Here is a 23326-nt window from a genome sequence, read left to right on the forward strand (position 1 = left end):
AACTCTTGTTAGGGAGACTTCTCATTTATGTGCTAATTCCCTTCAACCTTAGAGACACCCCAGCTCTTTTGCTGGACTTTTAATTTCTACCCTGGAGTGAGTGAGACCTTTTTCTCACTCTCTCTCATGTATTTTTGATCTGATTTGGACTCCGTTTCTTTGTTTTTGGAGTCTGAAACTCCATAGGCATCTACCATTTGTATTGTGGCACACAGCACCGTCAGTGCAGTTTCAAAGAGAAGTCCTTTGGATTTCTCACAAGGTTTAAATACCTTCTCTTGGGTGAACTACTGTTCCCAAGAGTAGTAAAGTGAAACTGACTTTACTTACCTTTTTCCTATGTAGGTTCAGCACACCCCATCCTATCGGGAGTGCTGGGGGGTTACTTAACCCCTTTTCCTACTTACTCATGTAACATTTTTTATGTTACACTCACTACTTGTAATGCCTGGTGGCAGTGGTTTAATTTTCCTGTCGTGTTTTTCTACCGCAGGCTGAATCCTCAGCTGCAGTATAGCATCCATAGGTGACCATTGTGTCAAAATGGCCCCCCGTCTTCTTTTTTCGCCATTTCTTGCTAGCGAGGTCTTTCTTGGGTTTTACCCTTTTGTTCATTTTGCCTTTGGAGGGCATCTTGAATAAACAATTATTAATGTATCAGTCAGTTAGAACAAGCCTTCTTCAGAAGGGAGCAATACAACAGTAACACTCAAATACACTTCATGAAATACACACTCTTAATATCTCTAAATCAGTAGATACCCTTCTGGGATGGCCCACAGACACTACCTACACCCTCAGGTGACTTCAAATGCTAGGGTGCTGGGGACATTAATATATCCCTGTTGCATTTAGGATCATATAGTAATAAGTCAAAGGAAAAGATTATTTAGAACATACAAGAGACCACAAATATTCTTAAGCAGGCAAATACTTTCAAATCCCCCAATAGGAGTCATTCAGTGGAAGAGGATAAGCCAAAGTCAACAAGCAAAAGTCTATGTAAGCTGAAGCACTTCTTTGTAGGTAAGCAAAAGTCTTTGCACAATGTTTTAGAAAGAAGTCTTTGAAGAAAAGAAGAATCAAATGTAGGGCCACCAGCTGATTAGACTTGTGAGTAGTAGAAGAGGCAAGCAACTCTACAGTAAGAGGTAAGTTCTCTCAGACTTTGTACAGTACCTGTTCCTGTGCAGCTCTGCAGATCTCACCGTTCCTGGGCCTCAGTCGTGGGGACAAGAGAGAGGACGTCGGGGGGACACCTGCACTGCGACCATCAAAAATCGCGACCAGCAAACTTCACTTTCAGTGGCTGTTCAGTGTTTCAGCTCCTCGCATCTACCACAAATAGCAACACTGTGGCTCCTGGCTGGCGAGATGGACTTTCCTTGCTTCTGGGGTCCCGCACTCTGTTGAGGGGGCTCAGGCTCGTCCAGTCCTGCTTCCTGGGAGTACGGAGGATATTCCTGGAGCTCCTGGCCAGCTTAAAAGCAAAGCACACAATCTGGTTCCTCTCCCTGGCTATACGGTTTCCAGCAGCAACTCTGTGGAAATTCAACCAGCTCTGAGATGATGTCCAGGCGGCTTACTTTGGAGTTGGTTGGTCCCACCAACTCAAGGCGAGAAGTCGTCCTTGCAGGGGCTTCTCGGTCGATGCGAACTTGGCATTTCGGCACTGCAGATTGGCTTTACCGGGCAAATCAACGGTCCAGGAGTTGCAGCAGGCGTCCTCAAGTTCTTCTTCGGCTCCTTCGTCCAGTGGTCGACTCCACCTTCCAAACCAAAAGACTCGCCTTTTATTCAGTTCTCTCCCATTTATTCCAGCCTAGCTGTCAATCACCCAGCAGAGTGGCTGTCCATGCCGGACAGTCAGCCGGCCAATCATCAGAGTGCATTTGGGTCTCCTAGGAGACTAAGCACAGGGAGTTTCGGGCACCTCCCCCACTTCCTGCCAACCCCAGACACCCTGCAGCCAGTGGCGGGTTTCACTCGTGAATCCCGCCAAAGGCAAAACGAACAATGGGATCAAACCTGGTTTGGCGCGCAGAGTAAATTTCAATAAGGACCTTTCCACAAAGAAATGGCGAAAAAAGAATATGAGGGCCATTTTGACAAAAATGGCACCCTTGGGTGCTTTACTGCAGCTGCAAACGCAGCCCGCGGTAAATGCACACCATGGTAGTTAAAACGAAACCACTGCCGCCAGCCATTCAGTGAGGAAAGGGTAACAAAAATGTTACATGAGAAGCTAGTCAAAGGGGATACTAGGTAACCCCTCCAGCACCCTATTGTAAGATCGTGTGTGCTGGGTCTAGAAAGTTACAAAATTTAAGTAAAGTCAATTTCACTTTACTGCTCTGAGAAACAGTAGTTTATCTCAGAGAAGGAGGTAGTTAAACCTTTGGGAAATCTGAAATACTTCCCTGGGCCACTGCACTGAAGGTGCTGTGTAACACAATGTAAAAGATGATGCCTATGGAGTTTGTCAGAAACAGTGTTCAAAATCACATTAAAATACGAGAGTCGGAAAAAGGGTCTCACTCGCTCCAGTTTAAAAAAATCAAGTCCTCAAAATCCAGCAAAGTTGCTGGGGGTCTCTAAGGTGGAGGGAATTAGCATATTTCTGAGAATCCTCCCAACATCAGGAAGCAAGGGAGGTGCCCGAAACTCCCTGTCCTTGGTCTTCTTGGTTACCTGAATGCACCCAGTGCTGACTGGCTGGTTGGCTGTCCCTGCAGGACAGCCACCCTGCTGTGTGAGTGAGCCAGGCTGTGCATTAATGGGAGAAACCTGCATAAAAAACAAGGCTTCTTTAACTGAAGGCAGAGTCGACCACTGGACGAAACATCAGGAGAAGGAATCTTGAAGAGAAGCTTGCTACTGCCTCCTGGACCGTTGAACTGCACGGTGAAGCCCTGCTGCTGTGCTGAAGCTCCAATTCCGAATCGACTTGAGAAGCCCGAAACGGACTACTTCTTCCCTTGGGTCAGTGGGACCAACTAACCCCAAGACAACTTTGCTGTAGGACCTTCCCCAACTGGCTGTATTTCTTTGATGCTGCTGGAACCTAGTGCCAGGGGGGGGGGTCGAGAAATCTGTGGTCGAGTGCATCATCTTTAAACCGGACTGAAGCCCCAGGAAGATCCTGAGAACCCTCCCGAAGCAGGAAAACCCAAGCTGGAATCACCTCACTTTAGTACTGGACTCAAGGAGTGAAGGAAGCCCTTCAAGTGTCCAAGAGCTGCGGTGGTGCCATTTGCTGGTAGCTGAAACCGCAAAGTGCTGGTGATCTGAAAAGAGCCTGTAGTCGCCGACGACCTTCGAACTGCAGTGCAGGAGTTCTCCAGGCATCCTCCCTCTTGTCCCCATGAGTGAGGCCCAGGAACCCAGGAGCTGCAACACTGCAGCCAGAACAGAAGCCTGCTGGATCCTCTTCTTCTAACCTAAGGTACTGTGCTGACTAAGGGGTACTTACCTCTTGTCTATAGCTTGCATTATCTCACTTGAGACATGCAGAAGCTACTTTTTGCAGAGATGGTATCAGCTCTACCCCCTCACAAGCCTACCAGCTTGTGGCCCAACAGTGATTTTCTACAAACTAACTTTGTGCAAGACTTTGTGCTATGTAAGAAGTGCCTCAGCTCCATAGACAATGTTCAAATTAACTTTGGCTGTCCTGGCTCCCTGCAGACTCTTCTGACCACTGACTGATTCCAACTGTCCCTCATAGATGGTACATTGGGAAAGGTTTTAACTAGACTTCATTGGGAGATTGAAAAGTGCTCACATGCTCCGAGAACCTGTTAACCTTTTTCCTTCCCTAACCTTTTCCACAACCTCAGAATTTTACCAAGTGCAAAAGTGATATATAATGCCAATACTGTCCTAGTGATTGAATTCACCTCAGGGTGTAGGAAGTGTGTATGAGCCATCTCTGAGGAGTATCTATTTTCTATCCTGATTCTGAGAAAGTGTTAAGAATTTCATTTTTATTGTTGCAAATTGCCCTTTTTAAAGAAGGCTGATTTAAAACTTAATGTTAAATAATTATTCTACTAGAAAACCTTGAGTGTACGTGTTATTTGGATACTTGTATTTGTGGATTTTGATGCTACAGCTCACATTTGCCCCTCTTGAGGTAAGTCTGGCTGCTCAGTCATTCTACCAACTTGTGTAGTACAGACCTATACCAAAATGTGTGTTACTGAATACCAAGAGGACCAGACTGCTGTAGTCTCCCACAGGGTTACTGCATACAATCTTGCCTAACAACTCTGACTTTTGCTACTTAACCTATCCTGACACTGCCAGTTGCCCACTAGACCCTAGTGAACCTCCCCTTCTGCCACTGAGAACACTCATGCACCAAGAATAAGGGAAAGACTTGCCTAGAAAAGAGAATACGTGTTTAAAAGTTACTTACTTATAAAAGAGTTAGTTGGTAACTCCAACTCTGAGAGTGAACAGTTACAAACGTTCTTACTTACCTTGAATGGGTGTTGCACTATTCTGAAAAGTATATGTAACATCTTTCTTTCCTTAGAAACTGTTTCGCCATTCTAACAGAAAGTAGATGCAAGGGTATACAACTCACCTGTGATTTGGTTGCGTCTCTTCCCAAAAGTAACGCTGTTGGCTTCAAGGTATTATTCCTGTTAGGATAATTGTATGAGTGTTCCCCAACTGGGTCTGGATTCCCCCGACTTGCTGTTATAGTCTGTCCAGAATAAGTCTGCATTAGGTTTTACCTACCTACAATAACCAAGTCATTCATACAGACACAAAAAGAGTCTTAGGTTTACACCTGCCTTTAAGTTGCTTGTACCTCCTGTTAAAAAAAAAAAAGTGTGTAGGTTTTACTTACCTTTAGTAGAACTGCATTATTCTAAAATAAGTTTGAGTTATTGCTTCGCTTAGTCTGAACTGAAAAGCAACTGTAATTGAATATTACACCCCAAGGTCCAACTACCCTCTAATATCCTGAATCAGAGTTATAGGTTTATACTGTTCCTAGTATCTGTGTTTCACTAGATCAGAAAAAGATATTGTCCAGTTGATATGACTAGGTGATTTGTTGCTGAGCGTCACAGTAATGTAAAAACTGGAAGGGGTTTTGTGTACTCCTGTCCTCTATATGGCAGAGTAAAAGCACAGAGCACCCCAGCCAAGATTCATTATTTGGTAGCTATGGACGAGCAATCAAGGCTTAAGCTCTCAGGAGGTGATGCGGGCTGGTTCTTAAGTACAGTATAGTCCCCAAACGCCCACAAAGGAATGTCCACAGACTATGTTCGTGATAAGACAGTTCTTTATATAAATAAGGTTCAAGTTATACACAATAACACACTTTGTGCTCAGGCAATAAATAAAATTTATACAGTCTATGTGGTACCACAATTACTCTCGATTCCATTAAAATGCACCAACTGCTGACAGTTTCAAATGGCATACAAATCAATAGCAAAAGGTATCAACAATAGACTAGGGAGGAAAACAAGTTGGTTAAACAATCGGCAGAATACTGGTCCCCTACCCCTAGGCACAGTTCGGTGTGAGGATCCCCCCCCCTGCCTGGGCAACCTGTAAATAAGGTAGATTGACATGCTCAGTTAGGGAGAATTCTCAGAAATGTGTTAATTCCCTTCTACCTTAGAGACCCCCAGCAATTTTGCTGGACTTCAGGACTTTTAATTTCTAACCTGGAGAGAGTGAGCCCTTTTTCTCACCCTCTCATGTATTTTTATTCTGATTTCGACTATGTGTTTCTTTTAACTTTGGAGTCTGACAAACTCCATAGGCATCATCTTTACATTGTGACACACGGTATCCAGTTATAATGTCGAAAAAAATTAGAATGTTTTTTTTTATTTGTATGTTTTTTTTTTGGTTTAGCTAGTAAAAATAAACGGGGGGATGGGGGATCCCCCAATTAAAAAAAAAAAAAACAAACATTTGGATTTTTTTTTCGGCATTATTTTTTTCGACATTTTTTGCATTCGACAAATTCACTATAAACCGTGACACACAGCACCTTCAATGCAGTGGCACAGGGAAGTCTCTCAGATTTCCTAAAGGTTTAAATATCTTCTCTTGGTGAAACTACTGTTTCGAAGAGCAGTAAAGTGAAATTGACTTTACTTACATTTTGTAACTTTCTAGACCCAGCACACACTATCTTACAATAGGGTGCTGGAGGGGTTACTTAGTATCCCCTTCGTCTAGCTTCTCATGTAACATTTTTATGTGACCCTTTCTACAATTAATGGCTGGTGGCAGTGGTTTACTTTTTACTACCATTGTGTGTTTTTACTGCGGGCTGCGTTCTCAGCTGCAGTAAAGCACCCATGGGTGCCCATTTTGTCAAAATGGCCCGGTCTTCTTTTTTCGCCATTTCTTGTTGGAAAGGTCCTTCTTGAGATTTACTCTGCGAGCCAAACCAGGTTTGGTCCCTTGGATTACTGAATGTAATCTGAAAGTAATCAATGGTTTTTACTCCAAGAATAGCTGCAACCTATACTGAATGTGTATGAAAAGGATTGACTTCCTTACAACTACTGTTCTGTGTTCCAAATAAAGTTATATGCTTTGGTCTGGTCTGTGTACCTTCAAGCATAGTGTCGTGTTTTTATAATTGTGGTTATATATAATGTGATAGTACTTATTTTCCCCAAGATTTATCTGGGCCTACTTGTATTTAAATAAACAATTTATCTGAACAATACATAGTGTTTGTTTTTCTTTGGACCATTTGTATTACAATTTCATTTGTACTGATTCTACAGCCCTCTCTCGCTCCCAAACCTGGCTGCTCTGCCTACGCTACCCTGAACTCAGGTGTTACATCCCTATACCCAGAGTGGAGTCTTGTACTGCCTCAGTTGAATGGTTTTACTAAGCCCCTAGATGGACTTCAGAAAAACTGTCCTAACAACCCCACAGCACTCCACATAAGATGGTGTGTGCTGGACCTATAAAGAGAAAAGGTAAGTAAAGTCAATGTCACTGTACTATTCTTGGGAACTGTAGTTCCCCCAAGAAAAAAGGTATTTAAACCTTAAGATAAATCTACAGGATTTCTCAGTGACACTGCACTGAAGGTGCTGTGTGCCACCATACAAAAAGCAGATACCTATGCAGTTTGTCAGACTCCAAAAACAGTAAAGACAAAATCCAAATCAGGTAAAAACACATGAGAGAGTGAGAAGAATTAAAAAGTATTAAGTCCAGCAAAAGAGCTGGGCGTCTCTAAGATTGGAGGATTTTTGCACAGAAATGAAAATTCTCTTTAACAGTTCATCATCTGCACTGCAAGACTGATCTTTGAACAGCATGCATATCAGCAAGAAAACAGTTTACAAATAACTGTGTGACAAGCCTTAAGATGTTACAAAGCGCTTCAAAAGAGCAAACAATTGGTCAAGAAGTCACAACTATTACAGAAGGACTTTTCTCCTGTGTATGTAAATCTGAATTGCACCTCCCCTGTACTTGGCGGAATTCCTACCCCCTTTCATTAGCAGTTACTACTTACTTCCTCCACATCCTCATCCAGCTGTTCACTTGGATCCACCTCTCGCACAAGATCCTGTAGCTTCTTTTTCGTTAGAACCTAATGTTAAGAAATAAAAGGCAGCAGTGTTTTCATATCTGCTTATACTCTAGCAATACAGAAACGCGTTTTCAAGTGCAAGTAATGAGAGAAAGCATTTTTTGGAAAAACACAAACATCCATATTTACTTTAAAGCCCTGCTAAGAAGGATTTCTAAAATGAGCCCTGGTGGGGGGGGGGGGGTGGAGGAGATTTTAGGAGGCCGTCCTAGTTATGGTGAACAGGCAGTCTAAGAGTTTAGCCAAAATCCAATCAATGTATTGTGGATGATCAGTCAAGGCTTGATCTTAGGAGTGAGTGGTTTAGGGCGCCAACGAGTTTGCACAGAACAACACAATAATTTAGCTTAGACAGTATGTATACAAATATAGTCATTAGGCCTTTTCAGAACACACTAAGGCCAGTTGAAAAAACACTTTTAGTAACGTGTTTTTATTGGTTAAAATTAAACTTACAACACAAAAAAAACAATATAATCACATAATAACATCCATCAGTTCAGTTAATCATGGCATTAAAACAATACATACTTTCATAAATTACGACAACCGAATCTTCAGAGCACCAAACGCTCAGAAAGAACTATTCAAAATCATAAACGAAATAAAAAACCCACCGGGCTGCAACAACACGCCAATTCCATCGATGAAACTCTGAGGACCTCGGAGATCACTTCAAAAACAAAATAACCACCATCCAACAAACAATTAAAAACAGACCAAGCGATCACAGCGCAAACCCCACCGACACTGACGAGGAACACGCAAACAAGCTACGAAACTTCCCAGAAGTATCAGTTGAGGCTTTCATCAAACTGGTAAACCAAAGCAACAAATCAGGCTCGCCTGAAGACCCCTGCCACCCGGACATATCCAAAACAATTCTCAAACAAGGAACCCCCATGGAATACCACAGGAACCTCCTCAACCTCTCAATCTCAACAGGTAAAGTACCACAGGCCTTCAAATCAGCCTACATCAAGCCGCTACTCAAAGACACAACAGGAAACGTAGAGGACTTATCCAACTATAGACCTATCTCCAACATATCGTACATAGCCAAACTGCTAGAAACGTACGTCTACCAAATAACCCAAGAATTCATAGAAGAGCATTGCCTACTAGACCAGGCACAAGCTGGTTTCAGACCTATGAGAGGAACAGAATCAGCTCTCCTCTCAATATGGGACGACCTAAAAACAAACGCAGACTCGGACAAAAGTACCGCCCTGATTCTCCTTGATCTGTCTGCAGCTTTCGACACTGTCAACCACACCATCCTCATAAAGGGATTAGGACGACTAGGGATAACAGACACTGCCCTACTGTGGATCAAATCCTTCCTAACAAACAGAACAGAAACAGTATGGATGAAACCTTTTAAATCCAAACCCAGAGACTCCACGTGCAGAGTACCACAAGGTTCATCCTTCTCCCCGCTGCTATTCAACATCTACATGTACCTACTAATCAGACTCATCAAAAAACACGGCCTCACATGCTACAACTACGCCGACGATACTCAAATAATCTTCAACATACAAGATAACCGAGAAGAAAACCCCACACTAGAGAATTGCCTTTGTGACATATTCAACTGGATGAACCTCAACCATCTCAAAATCAACCCAGGCAAAACAGATAATGATCGCTTCAAAAATGGGAGGAGATATAAACTACATCCCCTGGCCAAGAGAGCTCGGCACCACACCAGAACCATCATCAACGGTAAAAAACCTAGGGGTCCTGATGGATAACAATCTCACTCTAGAGCCACAAGAAAACTCGGTAGTCAAGAAATGTTTCTTCCTCCTGCGAGCAGCAAAAAGGATCCTACCGTTCCCGTCGTTCGCAAACAAAACACTTACCATCATCGCTCTGATCATGTCCAGAGTAGACTATGCCAACAGCCTATACCTGGGCATGCCCGAACGACTTCTAAAAAAACTGCAACGCATACAAAATGCAGCAGCCATAATCCTCCTCAAGCTACCCCGAAGAAAACACATCACACCTGCGCTAAAAATACTACATTGGCTACCACTAAAACAGCAAATAAAGTTCAAGTCCATGTGCATCACGCACAGAGCAATACACAAACAAGGCGCAGAATTCCTAAGCGACAAACTACACCTACATCAACCGACAAGAACACTAAGATCAAGCACCGACATACACCTGGAAACAAAACCCTACAACACAAAAAAAACTCAGAGGATCCTCTTTCTCCCACCAGGCACCCAAAACCTGGAATGACCTACCTAATAATATACGGAACACAACAAACCACCTAGCATTCAGGAAACTCCTCAAATCATGGCTCTTCACAGGGTAACCACAACGGAGACGCACCAGAATGCGCAGACATTAAAACATTGATGAAAATTACTCCAATCCCGGCCACTGCCAATCTGGACAAACACTCAAACCAAAGAACTAACCACTCGACAGAGCATAAGAGATCATGGAAATAGCCACAAAAGGAAGGCTCCAGAGACTGAACACATACTTAGACCTAGACGAAAGCCCTCAAGTGACTCACCCACTCGCACGTCCCGGACGCACCACATCCAGACCGGCAGAGGCATTTAGATAGAATTAAGAATATTAGCATGGCCACACTTGGATGGAATTGTGGACATTGGCCTGCGTCGCATCTAGAGGGGATTTTGAATACTGGCATGCCCGCCCTTAGATAGAATTGTGAATATTAGCATGTCCACATTTGGATAGAGTTGAAAATATTGGCCTGCATCACTTCTAGATGGGACCATGAATGTTGGCATGCCCGCACCTAGGTGAAAGCGGAATGCCAACATACCGACACCTAGATAAATTTGTGAATTTTGGCCTGCGTCGCATCAAGATAGGACTTCGAACGTTAGCATGCCCGCACCCATGCGAAATCCGAAGACTAGCACAGGCCACACATAGAATTGTAGACATTGGGCTGCGTCGCATCTGGATGGGATTGATTGAAGGATAGCAAGCCTAGCGCCTAGATGAAACTTGAATGTTGGCGTGTGCCACACTTGAAATTGTGAACACCAGCCTGCGTAGCATCCGGATGGGGTTGCGAATGATAGCATGCCCGCACCTGGACAGATTTCTAGACCCTAGCTTGCGCCGTATCTGGATGGGACTGAGTGTTGGCTTGCCCACACCCAGATAGAATTCTAAACATTGGCCTGCGCCGCATCCAGATAGAGTTGTGGGGGTCAACTGGTGCCACACTGGGACAGAACTGCAAATGCTAGCATGCCAAGGTCAGGTAACCCACTAACCAATATAAGCTCCAACTCTGCATACTTATCTCATTCAAAAATTCACACAATCATCTCTCGCACAACAAGCCGCACGCACTTCACCACACTGCAACAACACATAAGCCGGACCAACAGCACACGCGGCCTGTCACCGATCCAATACCCGCACCAATGCTCTGCATCTGGTGTATACCGAGTTGAAGCTGCCAACAGAACACCACTCCTCTCACTATTCTACTTCCTCTTCACCTTACTAACCCACCCCATCCCACCTTTTTACAGATCCGCCGGAGCGCCTGGGGACCAATACCGTTGGTGACGGTGCGCGGTACAAATACCTTTAACATAAAAAAATAATTTGAAAATGAATGTAGACCTTTTAGGCTAATTTCTTTAAAATCTCTTGCCATATGTTAAACAGTATAATTCAGAACTAGATTTTCAGCAGAATATATTAAAGACCAAAATTGATCCGAGGTGTATATGATGCAAATCATATCCTAACTTTGCGTAGCCTTTTTTTTTTTAATAAAGCCTAATAAGTAGAGTTCAGTCTGTTAATAAGTGGCGAGACGTCTCTAGCTTAATTTGGCACATTCTGCATAGTCGTAGTTGTCCTAATCTCCTACACATAATAATTGAGTTTTGTATGTTTTTATACAAGTACAGGGCATGTCAAAAGCAAATGGTTGTAAGACAACTATAGAGTAAGAAGATTTTTCGGCAAGTTCGTCGCTTCTATAGTTATGATCCCAAACAAGTGCCTTTTCTTTAAATCTTTTTACATTTTACTGCACAATTTTCTTCCACGCAAGGGCCAATTTCATCTAAAAAAAAAAAAAGAAAAAAATCATATCTCAACCCATGTTTCAATATCTCCTCAACCAGTGTTTCAATGCTAAGCAGGGAGATTTCAGATCAATCAGGCCTCGGTAATATGAATAGATAGTATTGTCATTAAAAAAGTCTTCTTGCATTTTGAAATATAATACACAAGTAAAAATCTTTTTCTGCGTACTTAAGCTAATAATACCAAGCTCGTTGCAAATTGCTTCTACCAGGACCAAATTTAATAATCCTAAAGCTCTCCTCCACAGCTTTCTTTTGAGTACTCCAAGCCACGTTACTTCCTTAGAGGTAAAAGCCTCAAGGCCATATAAAATGCTAAGACCTATACATGATTTATACAATAGCAACAAACATTCAATAGATTGGCTTGAATCCTTTTGAATAAATGCCTTAATGGCAATAAATCTTGCCTGGGGCTTGTTTATTATGGAGTTGGAGTGTATCTCATCTCCTGTTTTGTTAGTCATTGGGATACCCAAATAAATATAGGCTTCCACCTCTTTCAGGCGATCATTACTGATTGTCCAATTGTACCTTTCATTGCACCTGTGTTTCTTAAAAATCATAACTTTGGTCTTATCCAAATTAATTAAGAGGCCATGGCAGGTAGCAAAAGGGTCTAGTGCAGTTAGGCTACGCTGTAGCCCTATCGCGGTCTGATCTAAAATTAAATGTCATCCGCATGTGATAACCAAGAAATAGGATGCGGGCCAATCCTTGGCGTGTGACTGCCACTTTTCACAAACACTTTTTCCAAATCAGAAATATATATGTTAAACAAAGCAGGCGCAAGGGAGCATACTTGTTTTAGGCTGCGGTTGGTGGGCATTTCCTCACATAAAGAGCCTTCTTGGTTAATTCCAACTTGGGATCTGGTGTTGGTGTATAGGGCTTTTACAAAGTAGAGTATTTGTGCATGGAGCCCTTTTTCCTCCATTTTTTGCCAGAGCAGATTACGATTGACAGTATCAAAAGCTTTTGAGAAATCAATAAAACAAGCATACAAAGTTCTCAAATTAGAAGACTTAATGTCTAATAACATATCTTAATGTCCAGAGGTTTGACAGGTTACTGAAGCCTTTCCTAAAGCTCGATTGTTGACGATTTAGAATATTTTCTTTAGATAACCAGGCGTTTATAAAGCTTAAGAGCAGTTATGCAAATATTTTGGAGCTAGCGTCCATCATAGCCAATAGGCAATAGTTTGTTGGTAGATCACGTAGGCCTTTTTGTAGATGGGTATAAGAGTTTCATATTTCCAGCTAGATGGAATTTGGCTGGTAGCAATAATCTCCTGTAAAATGGTGAAAATAATTTGAGACCACATTTTAGGATTCTTTTTTAAGATGTTCGGCAGACCATCGGGGACTGGTGCCCTTGACTACTTTAGCCTAATAATAATAGCTTCGATATCATATTCTGTGAAAGTGAAAAATCTCTTTTCTAACACCTCCTGATAGTTGAGTTTGATAACAGATACATTATCTTTATAATACATACCGAGGATATATGCTTTCCATTTATTATTTGTGATGGGATTTAATTCATGTTTAGCCAAATTAACCTAATTATGTTTATTGTAAATATGACAGAATCTATGCATATCTTTGCCTCTCAATTTGTTTCTCATGATTTGCCAGTGGACTGATGCAACCAATCCTTTATGTAATTTGGTCCAGTTTTTAAAAATCGCATGGTCCGTTTATAGCCCTAGCTTGGGATTATCAGTGTTTGCCTTCTTTATGAGCTTAATTGATGTACATAGTTTTTTCTTTTCAGCGATGATGTAATCAAAATCGCTGTTCTTTTCTTTAATTTTCAGAAAAAATGTCTTTTGTGATTTGCCAAATTGTTCATAAGGAGAATGCATTACTTTGTAAAAATGTTCAACATTTAAATTCAACCGTTTATCGTCTCCTCCAAGCGATTTACTCCTCAATTCACTAAAACCCAACACATTTCTTTCAGACCATTTTATTCTATTACCTGCATTATTGAGGTAAATTCGAACACTACATGATCACTAAGGTCATTTAGAATAAAACGGTAATTGTTTAACATTTCATAGCCTCTTTCATTTGTAAGGACAAAGTCAATCCAGGAGCAACTCGTCTGATTAGACCAGGTGTAAAATGGGCTGTCTTTACTTACCTCTATTAGCTGAATGAGTTGTGTCAGGCAAATGAACGTAGACCAGTTATTTGTTCCGATGTCGGTCTCTTCAGCCTCAAAATCAATAGCCTGGAAAACCATTAACATTGGTCCTGACGGACCCTTCATATATTCTACAACCTTCTCTCTCCAGTGAATAGCGGGCGCTGCTAATCATTTCGATCCCCTACTATCCAATATAATGCTTCCGCGTGCTCTAACAACCATTTCTCAACTAGTAACTCCACATGTGTAATAATCATTGCAGTGCTTACATTACCCAGAAGATTATATACGTTGATGAATAGAACATTCTCATAGCCCCCAAATGGGAAGATAACCATGGTTGCCTGCACATTGTCTTCTTTTATATTACTACCGAATTCAGGAGGCATTCAAGTGTGCTGTAACACCAGTAATCAGTCCACCATACTCATGCCCTTCACATTTCGTTGAGCTAATGTTTGTGCGATATCGAACCTGTCTAAATAAAACTTTCATGAGCCACGTTTCTTGGAGCAAAAATATATTAGCGCTCACAAAATAATGTAGGCCCACAGAGTTGGAGACAAAGGACCTAAAACCTCTAGTATTCCATGATTTAATATTCAGATCTTTGTAGGAGCTGTTATTTGGTCACGCTACATCTTCCATCTCAGATTGTTCCAGCACTGCTTTTTGAGTATTTGTTCTAGTGCCATTTTCAGCATATAGAGATTTGCATATCTTGGCAACGATCTCTTTCATGGATTCTTTTGTCATCATATATAGACTTTTTCCCTAACTTGTTTCCAATGTATTCATTTTATTTTCCAGTTCTACCAGCTTCTCAAACCTGTATCCCATATTCAGGAATTGAGGATTGTGACATAATCCCCTCTGTTACAAACGGGGAGACCAGATGGAGCACTGACCAATTTTCTTCCCAAGAGACGTGTGAAATTTCACCCAAAGAAAGGTCTTGTGAAGAAATGACAATTTCTGCACTTGATGCATCAGCTCCAATACATTGGATCCATTTAAGAATAGACTTGCATTTGTGGCATATAGATCCACAATCTTTATCTTTTTAGAGGATTTATTGTTGGGTTTAGAGAATATTGTTTCTAAATCATTCAATGGGTCATAAATGGTAGGCGCCTGTGCTGCACTTATTTACCCTCAAAGCAATTACCGTGCTTGAGGGAGAAACTTCTGAAATTTCTACTACATTCTTCACCTGATGATCAGGACTTTCCAAGCCAGATAGCTCATAATTATTAGTATTCTAGCAACATTTCTTTGCTCTTATTTTTTCATCGATCAGCATTAATGTTTTTGGGCTTATTATTTCTTTCCTGACCGTTTAGCTTTTTTGTCAGCGCCCCTTTTTTATTTACCAAATGTTTTCTTTTTTGGGTTATTTTCTTATGTGGGAGAGTTTCCCTATTATTTATACCCGATGTGCTTGCTCGACTAGAATTTATGACCAGTTCTACATTGGTCAATCTAGTATTACTACTTGTTATCAGGTTAGCAACAAAGGGTATTTCAAGTTCCTTACAACCCTGAGGTAAAGCATCCCTCTCTTCATTCCTGCCCACCTAAATATCCCCATTTTTTTCAATTGAGTCATCGCTATGTTTTTCAACAACCAAGAAGTCATGAGAGGAAAGCACCACATCAACTAAATTGGTAATGCCCTGCTTAATGATTTGTTGGCCTTCATGTATACTGTTAAAGTGAATAAGGCATTCAGAATTATTAATAATTCAGGTTCTCTACAAAGCTCTAAATCAATGTCATCAATGTAATCAATGTCAGTATAGCTTTTGTGGTGAGTAGGTGATGAGGAATACGCTTTAGCTGCAATTTGTGTTAAATTCTGAGATTTAGATACATTTGTTGAATAAATTGAATTTCTCTCCGCTATTGAGATAGGATTGGATAATGGTAATGCCGATATGGTAATTCCATTTCTGTTGGCTTCTGCTTGTAGACTCAAAACCATATTTAGTAAAGAGTTATTGTCAATAGGATTTGCAAGCGACAGATAGAGAGCAGGATGTCTCCATTCTGAATTGTGTTGAGGTGGTTAAGAATCAAATTTATTTCACAATCTGCACATCTCATTTGCTTAGTTTCTTTTGGTTTTAAAAAGGCAGTAATTTACTTCTATCCCCAAGTTTGTCGCATCGCAGATGGTCTCAATAATAACCCCTACAGCTGACTTTGCGGGGTTGGTGCTTTTCTTGAGTTTTTTCCTTTTAAGATCTCTGGTGGCTGATAGTGCACGTTCACAAACCAGGCGCTCTTTACTGCGTAATTGAGAACTACATTTCACAGCAGACATAGTGATGTAGTAGGAGACCGCAGATCATTTATATATTTTCCAAAAAGGAGAGCAGGCATAGTTCATACGTCTCTGTTGTAAGCTCACCAATGTCAGTCTCAGGTGAACCTCAGACGAGTGGATGTAGATGTAAATGTGGGTGCAAGCAGCTTGACAGAGAATACAAGCTGATAGTACTCCGCTTTCTTGCTGTGACTAACACCTTACCATGCTCGCCCCGGTCACCTGATCCACAGGTAACCACTCGACTCACCACTCCGTGCATATTCAGTAGTTTTATGCTTCCAAGCGTTTGTTTCCAGCAACAAAAATGGAAGGGTAGGTAGACTCCCACAGGTAACCACTCGGCTCACCACTCCCAAACATACACAACAGTTTAGGCTTGCATGGCTAGCAGCCAGCCTCTGTGAGAGCTTTTGGACGGCATGAAAGGCTACACACTCCTACTAGGCCACAAAGGGCAGAAAGAGCTGAAGACAAAGCATGTCTCCAGATGCTACAAACATCTAGATAGGATGACTTTTTGTTATTAACATTACAGTAAAGTTCATAAGCCCCATGGGGGTAACAGAGCAATTTGTGACCAAGGCCTTGCAGACTAAGTTATTGGGATCTTAATGAAAATTATTTGGCAAAGGAGGGAGGGGGCAGTTGGCCCCACCATGTAGGTTATATGTGATCTTCTGAATGCCAATTGGTCAGACTTTTCATGCATACAGGAACTAAGGAAGTGAGTTCTGAGAGGGTTGGTTAGATCCAAGAAATGTGTAGGTTTTAGCATATAGTTAATTGGTAAATGCAAAGGAATTTTCATACTCTGGCTCTATAACGGTAGTGTTAAGACAGTTTTTGTGCAACCCCTCATTAAGGGCTGTACAACCAGCCACGCATGGAGAATGGGAAAATGCACCCAGCCAAAAACAAAGCCAAACCTCTTTAAATGGTAAATAAACAGAGTGACTAGGGCCTGCCGGTCTGCGCTCCCACAGAAAATGTAATTCAATTCAAGATTTAATTTGGTTAAGTGATTAGTCCATTCCAATGAGAATAGAGAAGTAAATACAAGTATTTATTCACACAAGTGGACACTGCACGCCAACACGTGTTTCAGCCCTCTCTGGGCCGTCCTCAGGGCGTATTAACATTAGGATAGTAAATAACTGATAATTGTAATTCGAAAGGGTAATAGCATCAGTCAATCTTCATTGAGAATATTTTCTAGTACCCAAGGTTAGGTTGCTTTAAAATGGCTCCGTGACAGCAATACCATCAAGTGCTACCTAGCACATTTTACAACATTCCCCCATGTATCTCTTCTGTCATAACAGATTTCGCTTGCATACTCAAGACGCTAGGACTATTCAGCAAACCACTTCTCACTGAGCTATTTTAAAACAACCTAACCTTAGGTACTAGAAAATATTCTCAATGAAGATTGACTGAGGACGGCCCAGAGAGGGCTGATACACGTGTTGGCGTGCAGTGTCCACTTGTGTGAATAAATACTTGTATTTACATCTCTATTCTCATTGGAATGGACTAATCACTTAACCAAATTAAATCTTGAATTGAATTACATTTTCTGGGGGAGCGCAGACCGGCAGGCCCTAGTCACTCTGTTTATTTCCCTTACATAGAAGGGGTACCGAGAACTCACCCTTCTACGCCTTGCCACTGCTGCAAACCTCTTTACACCATAGTATCACTAGTTAATCAGTACGAGGGTGTGCGCACCTACCCACACTGGGGACAATTTCTCAGTGTCTTTACCACTCTTTAAAAGGTAGGTGGGATAGCAGTGGCAATCAGGCTGGGAAGGGGTAGCATGCTGCTCTGCTTCCTTCCCGCTCGCAGGCTGGATTTCGAACCTAGCTCTGGAACTCTTCCGTCGTCCTTCACCTGTGGGGGTAGAACAGCTACTTACCTGCCTCTTTCCCCCCAATAACCTATGTACCTTGTCCATTCATTTCTAATAGGGGAACTTTGTTCCAATTTCTGAACTCCAAATGTGAGAATGCCCTCATGTAACCTCCCCATAGCAGGACTTGCGTCATGCCTATCGGGGCTGGGGACGGAGGTCTTGGAGCGAGTCTGTTCCGTTGTAAGGTCAATGGCGTCCATGTCGGAGCCATGGTCGTTATGGGCGTTGCTATGGGCCACGGTATGGGCCTCATCACTTTCGGTAGGCTTGTGGCGGCGGCGGAGCTACCCTCGGCATATGACATTGCGTAGGCCGCCCACCGTTTTACACAACGCTATTTTATGGTCTTTGGTCACAGGAGCTTACAGTGTCAACAGGACGCCTCAGCGTGATTGAGGGGGGAGACACTTATTGCACCGAGGGGGCTTGTCTTTCCAGGGAAATGTTCCCTTACAGGAAGGGAACAATTTAAAGGGAGTCCTGTCCATAGCGCATGTAAACAAAAGCAACGACAATACCTAAGGGCCAAAAAGAGGGGAGAAGGAAAGCCATTCTTAAAAGAAAGGAAACCCCCAGACTCCATTCTCCCTACTGTGTAGGCCGGCCAGAAAGCCGGCCACGCAGTCGACAGTGTCGACCGGAACGCCAGCCTTCGAAGTCTGCTGTTCTGTCGTCGGCGGCGGTTCAGTAATCGTCAAAGAGGGGACGAATGTTGTTATAAATGACAAAAGGTTGTGATTTTAACAAATTTGACATTTTAGGTAGAGCTCTGCATAAGGCGACCAGCTAGCTGGGTGGAAAAAAACAATCTGAGGGACCTCGACGCTTGAGGATTTCTGGGTACACTACACGTCACGTTAGGGATAGTGTTACAGACACGCCTATGCCGAAGTCCCCTTTCGATCCTCGAAGGACAAGATGCAATACTCTGCGGTTACCACTAGATGTCAGACTATATGCACAGCATGTGATTCTAAGCAGATTAACAAGCATCAGAAATACAATTACTGTATTTTGTGAGTGCACAGTATTACCAATAGTACTGTCAAACTCCTGTAACAATTGAATGCGTTCAGCAACTAACAACTTACAGCCCCCGTCAGCTACTGCCATCGAGATCTGGAGGCCCCAGCCCGCTGTAAGCATTTCCCACTCCCTAGCTACCCACACTAGGCAGACCAACACCCTTAGTCCTGTAGCAATACCCTTGCCCAACAAACCCCACCACATACTGACGTCACCAATAGGACACACACAGTCCAATTTTTGAGACTCTTGTTCCGCCCTACTGGTACACAGCTCCCAGAACCTTGACACATGACCTACCTAAACCTAAGACTTTCCTGCATCCTCTTGTGCACATCCCTCAGCCTCACTAGCAGGCCCGACAGATCACAGTACTCAAGACCAGCCACATCTCTGCCCCCCTTCATTAGGATGAAGGGCTCATCACTCATTTGTGTGTGAAACCGGACCGAGACCTCTGTCAGTTTTGCAGGCATAGAACCCTCTTCCCTTCATCGTATTTCTGCCATACCCCAATCCACCACGAATATAAATACCCGCTTAGGTGATCGCATAGTCAGCACACAGCTCAACATCTAAACAATCAGCCTTCCCCCAACCCACTACGAACAGAAACACCCGTCCTAAGGGACTGCATGGTCACTACTCCTATCAAAGGATCTAAATACTTTGTTCTGCCCAGTCCAAAATCACCCCACCAGACCTTTGAACGCCAAGGACGATGCAAATATCCTACTAGAGTAAATGCTTTTACAAGCCATCTTCGTGGGTCCTGTTGGGGAGAATTCTCAGAAATGTGTTAACTCCCTTCAACCTTAGGGACACCGAGCTCATTTGCTGGACTTTAGGACTTCACATTTTTATCCATGAGAGAGAGACCCTTTTGCCACTTTCTCATGTATTTTTCATTGATTTGAACACACTTTCTTTTGACTTTGGAGTCTGCCAAACTCCATAGGCATCTTATTACATTGCGTCACACAGCACCTTCAGTGCAGTGACACTGGGAAGTCTTCCAGATTTCCCAAAAGTTTAAATACCTTCTCTTGGTTAAACTACTGTTTCCATGAGCAGTGAAGTGAAATTGACTTTATTTACATTTTGTAACTTTCTAAACCCAGCACACACTATCTTACAATATGGTGCTGGAGGGGTTAATTAGTATCCCCCGTGTCTAGTTTCTCATGTAACATTTTTATCTTACCCTTTCTACAATTAATGCCTCCCAGCTTGTGGCCCTACAGTGATACTATTTTTCTACAAAGGCTTCCAAAACATTGTGCAATACTTTTACTTACCTGCAATAAGTGCTTCAGCTCACCTAGACTTTTGCTCAATTAACATTGGCTGGCCTGGCTCCCTGAAAGACTCTTCTTGCCTCCGACTTTGTGCTTTTCCTTTCCACCAGGAAAGGGTTAAGTTACTTTGCATGGGGGGGGGGGTTAAAAAGTACTTAACTGCTTCAGAATATTGGTTTAACCTTTGTCTCATTTCCAAACCCTTTTCTTTGACACCAAACTCAGTATTGCTCCAAATGTACCAGTGACATATTAATGTCAACAGTGTCTAAGTTATTTAAGTCCCCTCAGGGTGTAGGAACCATCTGTGTGCCATCTCAAATGGGTACTTGCTGATTTAGAGAAACGTGTATTTCGAAGAACCGGTTTGTTTTACTTACATATGGCTACCTTCTGAAGGCCTAGTCAACTGACTTAAATTAATAATTAAGAAACCTTGAGTGTAAGAGTTTATTTGAATACTTGTCACTGTGAATCTGTGTAAAAACCCAACTGCTCACAATCGCCCCTCTTGAGATGAGCCTGGCTGCTCAGCCACACTACCAACCTGTGTAGTACAGACTTCTACCAAAGGTTGGGTTCCTATTGCTAGGAGGTCAAGGTTGCTGTAGTCTCCCAAAGAGTACTGCACACAATCTTGCCAAACACCACCTACGAGGGACAAACAATATCCAAGTCAATGGGCTAGAAGAGTCTGCAGGGAGTCAGGACAGCCAAAGTCAATTTGAAACAGTCTATAGAGCTGAGGCACTTCTTAGATAAATGTATTCCACAAAGTTGGAGAGTTTGTAGAAAAAAATACTTGTAGGGTCACAAGCTGTTAAGCCTGTAGAAGGGGAGTTGAAATCGTTAATGCAATTCCCAACCGAGAAGAGCACAAAAAAAAGACAATGAGATAAGTACCCCCAGTCTAAACAGTACCTCTTGTTTGAAGAAGAGTGGTCCAGCTGGATTCTATCCTGTTACTGCAGTGCAGACCCCATGTTCCTGTGCCTCAGTCGTGGGGACAGGAGGGAGGACGTCTGGAGGGCTACTGCGGCGGTAGTTCGGAGGACGTCGGCAGCTACGGGCTCTTCTCGGTTCAGCAGCACTTTGCTGTTTCAGCGCTTAGTAAACCGCACCATCGTGGATCTCTGATACCGGTCGGGCTTCCTTCACTCCTTGGGTCCTGCACACTGGTGAGAGGACTCGTCACCCTGCTTCTGGAAGGGTCCTTAAGAGACTCTTGGAGCTTCTGGCCGGATTTCAGACGTTGCACTGGACTACGGATATCTCGACCCCTGGCACTCTGTTCTTGCAGCAGCGAAGTAGTACAGCCAATCAGGGAAGATGGTCCAGTGGAGTTAGTCTCGGGGTTCGTTGGTCCCACTAACCCAAGGGAAGAAGTAGTCCCTTTCCAGAGCTTCTGTGTCGAATTGAAAAAAGGAGTGTCAGTGCAGCAGCAGGGCTTCACCAGGCACTTCAAAGGTCCAGGAGGATATAGTAAGCTTTGCTCACGGTTTCTTCGTCCGGTGTTTCTCCCAGTGGTCGTCTCTGCCTCTAGTCCCAAAACCCTCGTCTTTTAAGCAGGTTTCTCCCATTCATGCATAGCCTAGGCTGTCAATCGCACAGCAGGGTGGCAGTCCTGAAAGGACAGTTAGACAGCCAATCAGGACTGGTTGCCTTCAGGCACTCCTAGAGACAAAGGACAGTGGGGTTTCGTGAACCTCCCTCACATACTGCCTTTCCAGACATAGTGGAGCCAGAGGCAGGCTTCAGGGCTGAAGCCCGCCAAAGGCAAAACGAACAAAGGTCTGAAACCTGGCTCAACGCACAGAGTAAAACCCAAGAAAGACCTCACAAACAGAAAATGGCGAAAAAAGACCGGGCCATTTTGACGAAATGGTCACCCATGGGGGCTGTACTGCAGCTGAGGATTTCACCTGCGGTAGAAAAGCAATGGTAGGAAAATTAAACTACTGCCACCAGCCATTTAAAGTAGTGACTAACATAAAAAAAAGTTACATGAGAATGTAGGTTAAGGGGCTACCAGGTAAACCCCCAGCACTCCACATAAGATGGTGTGTGCTGGACCTACAAAGAGAAAAGGTAGTCAATTTCCCTTTACTATTCTTGGGAACTGTAGTTCACACAAGAAAAGGTAGTTAAACCTTATGAGAAATCTAAAGGATTTCCCTGTGACACTGCACTGAAGCTGCTGTGTGTTACTATACAACAAGGTAGACGCCTATAGAGTTTGTCAGACTCAAAAACAGTGAAAACACAATACAAATCAGGTCAAAACACGAGAGTGAGAAAGGTCTCACCCCAGGGTAAAAATGAAAAAGTCCTAACATCAGCAAAAGAGTTGGGGGTCTCTAAGGTTGAAGGGAATTGGCACAGAAATTAGAATTCTCTCTAACACACACTATCAGGGTCCAATACCATTACCCTTCACACTATCTCCCGCCGCCCAGGTCCAGCACCTTCTTTTGAAGAGGACATCGTACATATATTGGGCGCCAACATCAAATCTACCTCGAAAATGATTCTCATGGGAGACATTAACCTACGATTCAATAACCCTGCAGATTTAGTCTCTGCCTCGCTCGCCAACTCTCTGAATGCATTAGGCTTCCAACAAAACTTCTGCAGCTCTGGTGAGGCATAGTCAGTGGGGGGTTGCGCCAAATGGAAGCTTGTATTGAGGCTAGTTGGTCCCACCAGCTCAAGGGAGGGAGTCGTCCTGTACATGTCTTCTAAGGCGATATGAAAACTGGGTCAGCACAGCGGCATGGCTTCACCAGGCACTTCGTGGCCCAGGAGGCTGCTGCTGGCATCTCGTGAGGTCTCCTTTGGATGTTCCTCTCCAGTGATTGACTGCCTATAGTCCCAAAA

General features: G+C 43.0%; 1 protein-coding gene across 3 annotated transcripts in view; it reads right to left on the minus strand.

Moving 5' to 3' along the window:
- Window positions 1-23326, minus strand: part of TAF12 (TATA-box binding protein associated factor 12) — a 383226-nt gene that overhangs the window by 169914 nt on the left and 189986 nt on the right. For all 3 annotated transcript variants that reach the window (XM_069622970.1, XM_069622972.1, XM_069622971.1), the window contains one exon: window positions 7529-7606. In XM_069622970.1, coding sequence (XP_069479071.1) covers window positions 7529-7606 — 78 coding nt within the window. The remainder of the gene's footprint in view (window positions 1-7528; window positions 7607-23326) is intronic.

Source organism: Ambystoma mexicanum, chromosome 11 (assembly GCF_040938575.1).
Source record: "Ambystoma mexicanum isolate Mex_15411 chromosome 11, UKY_AmexF1_1, whole genome shotgun sequence".
Classification (NCBI taxonomy): Eukaryota; Metazoa; Chordata; class Amphibia; order Caudata; family Ambystomatidae; genus Ambystoma; species Ambystoma mexicanum.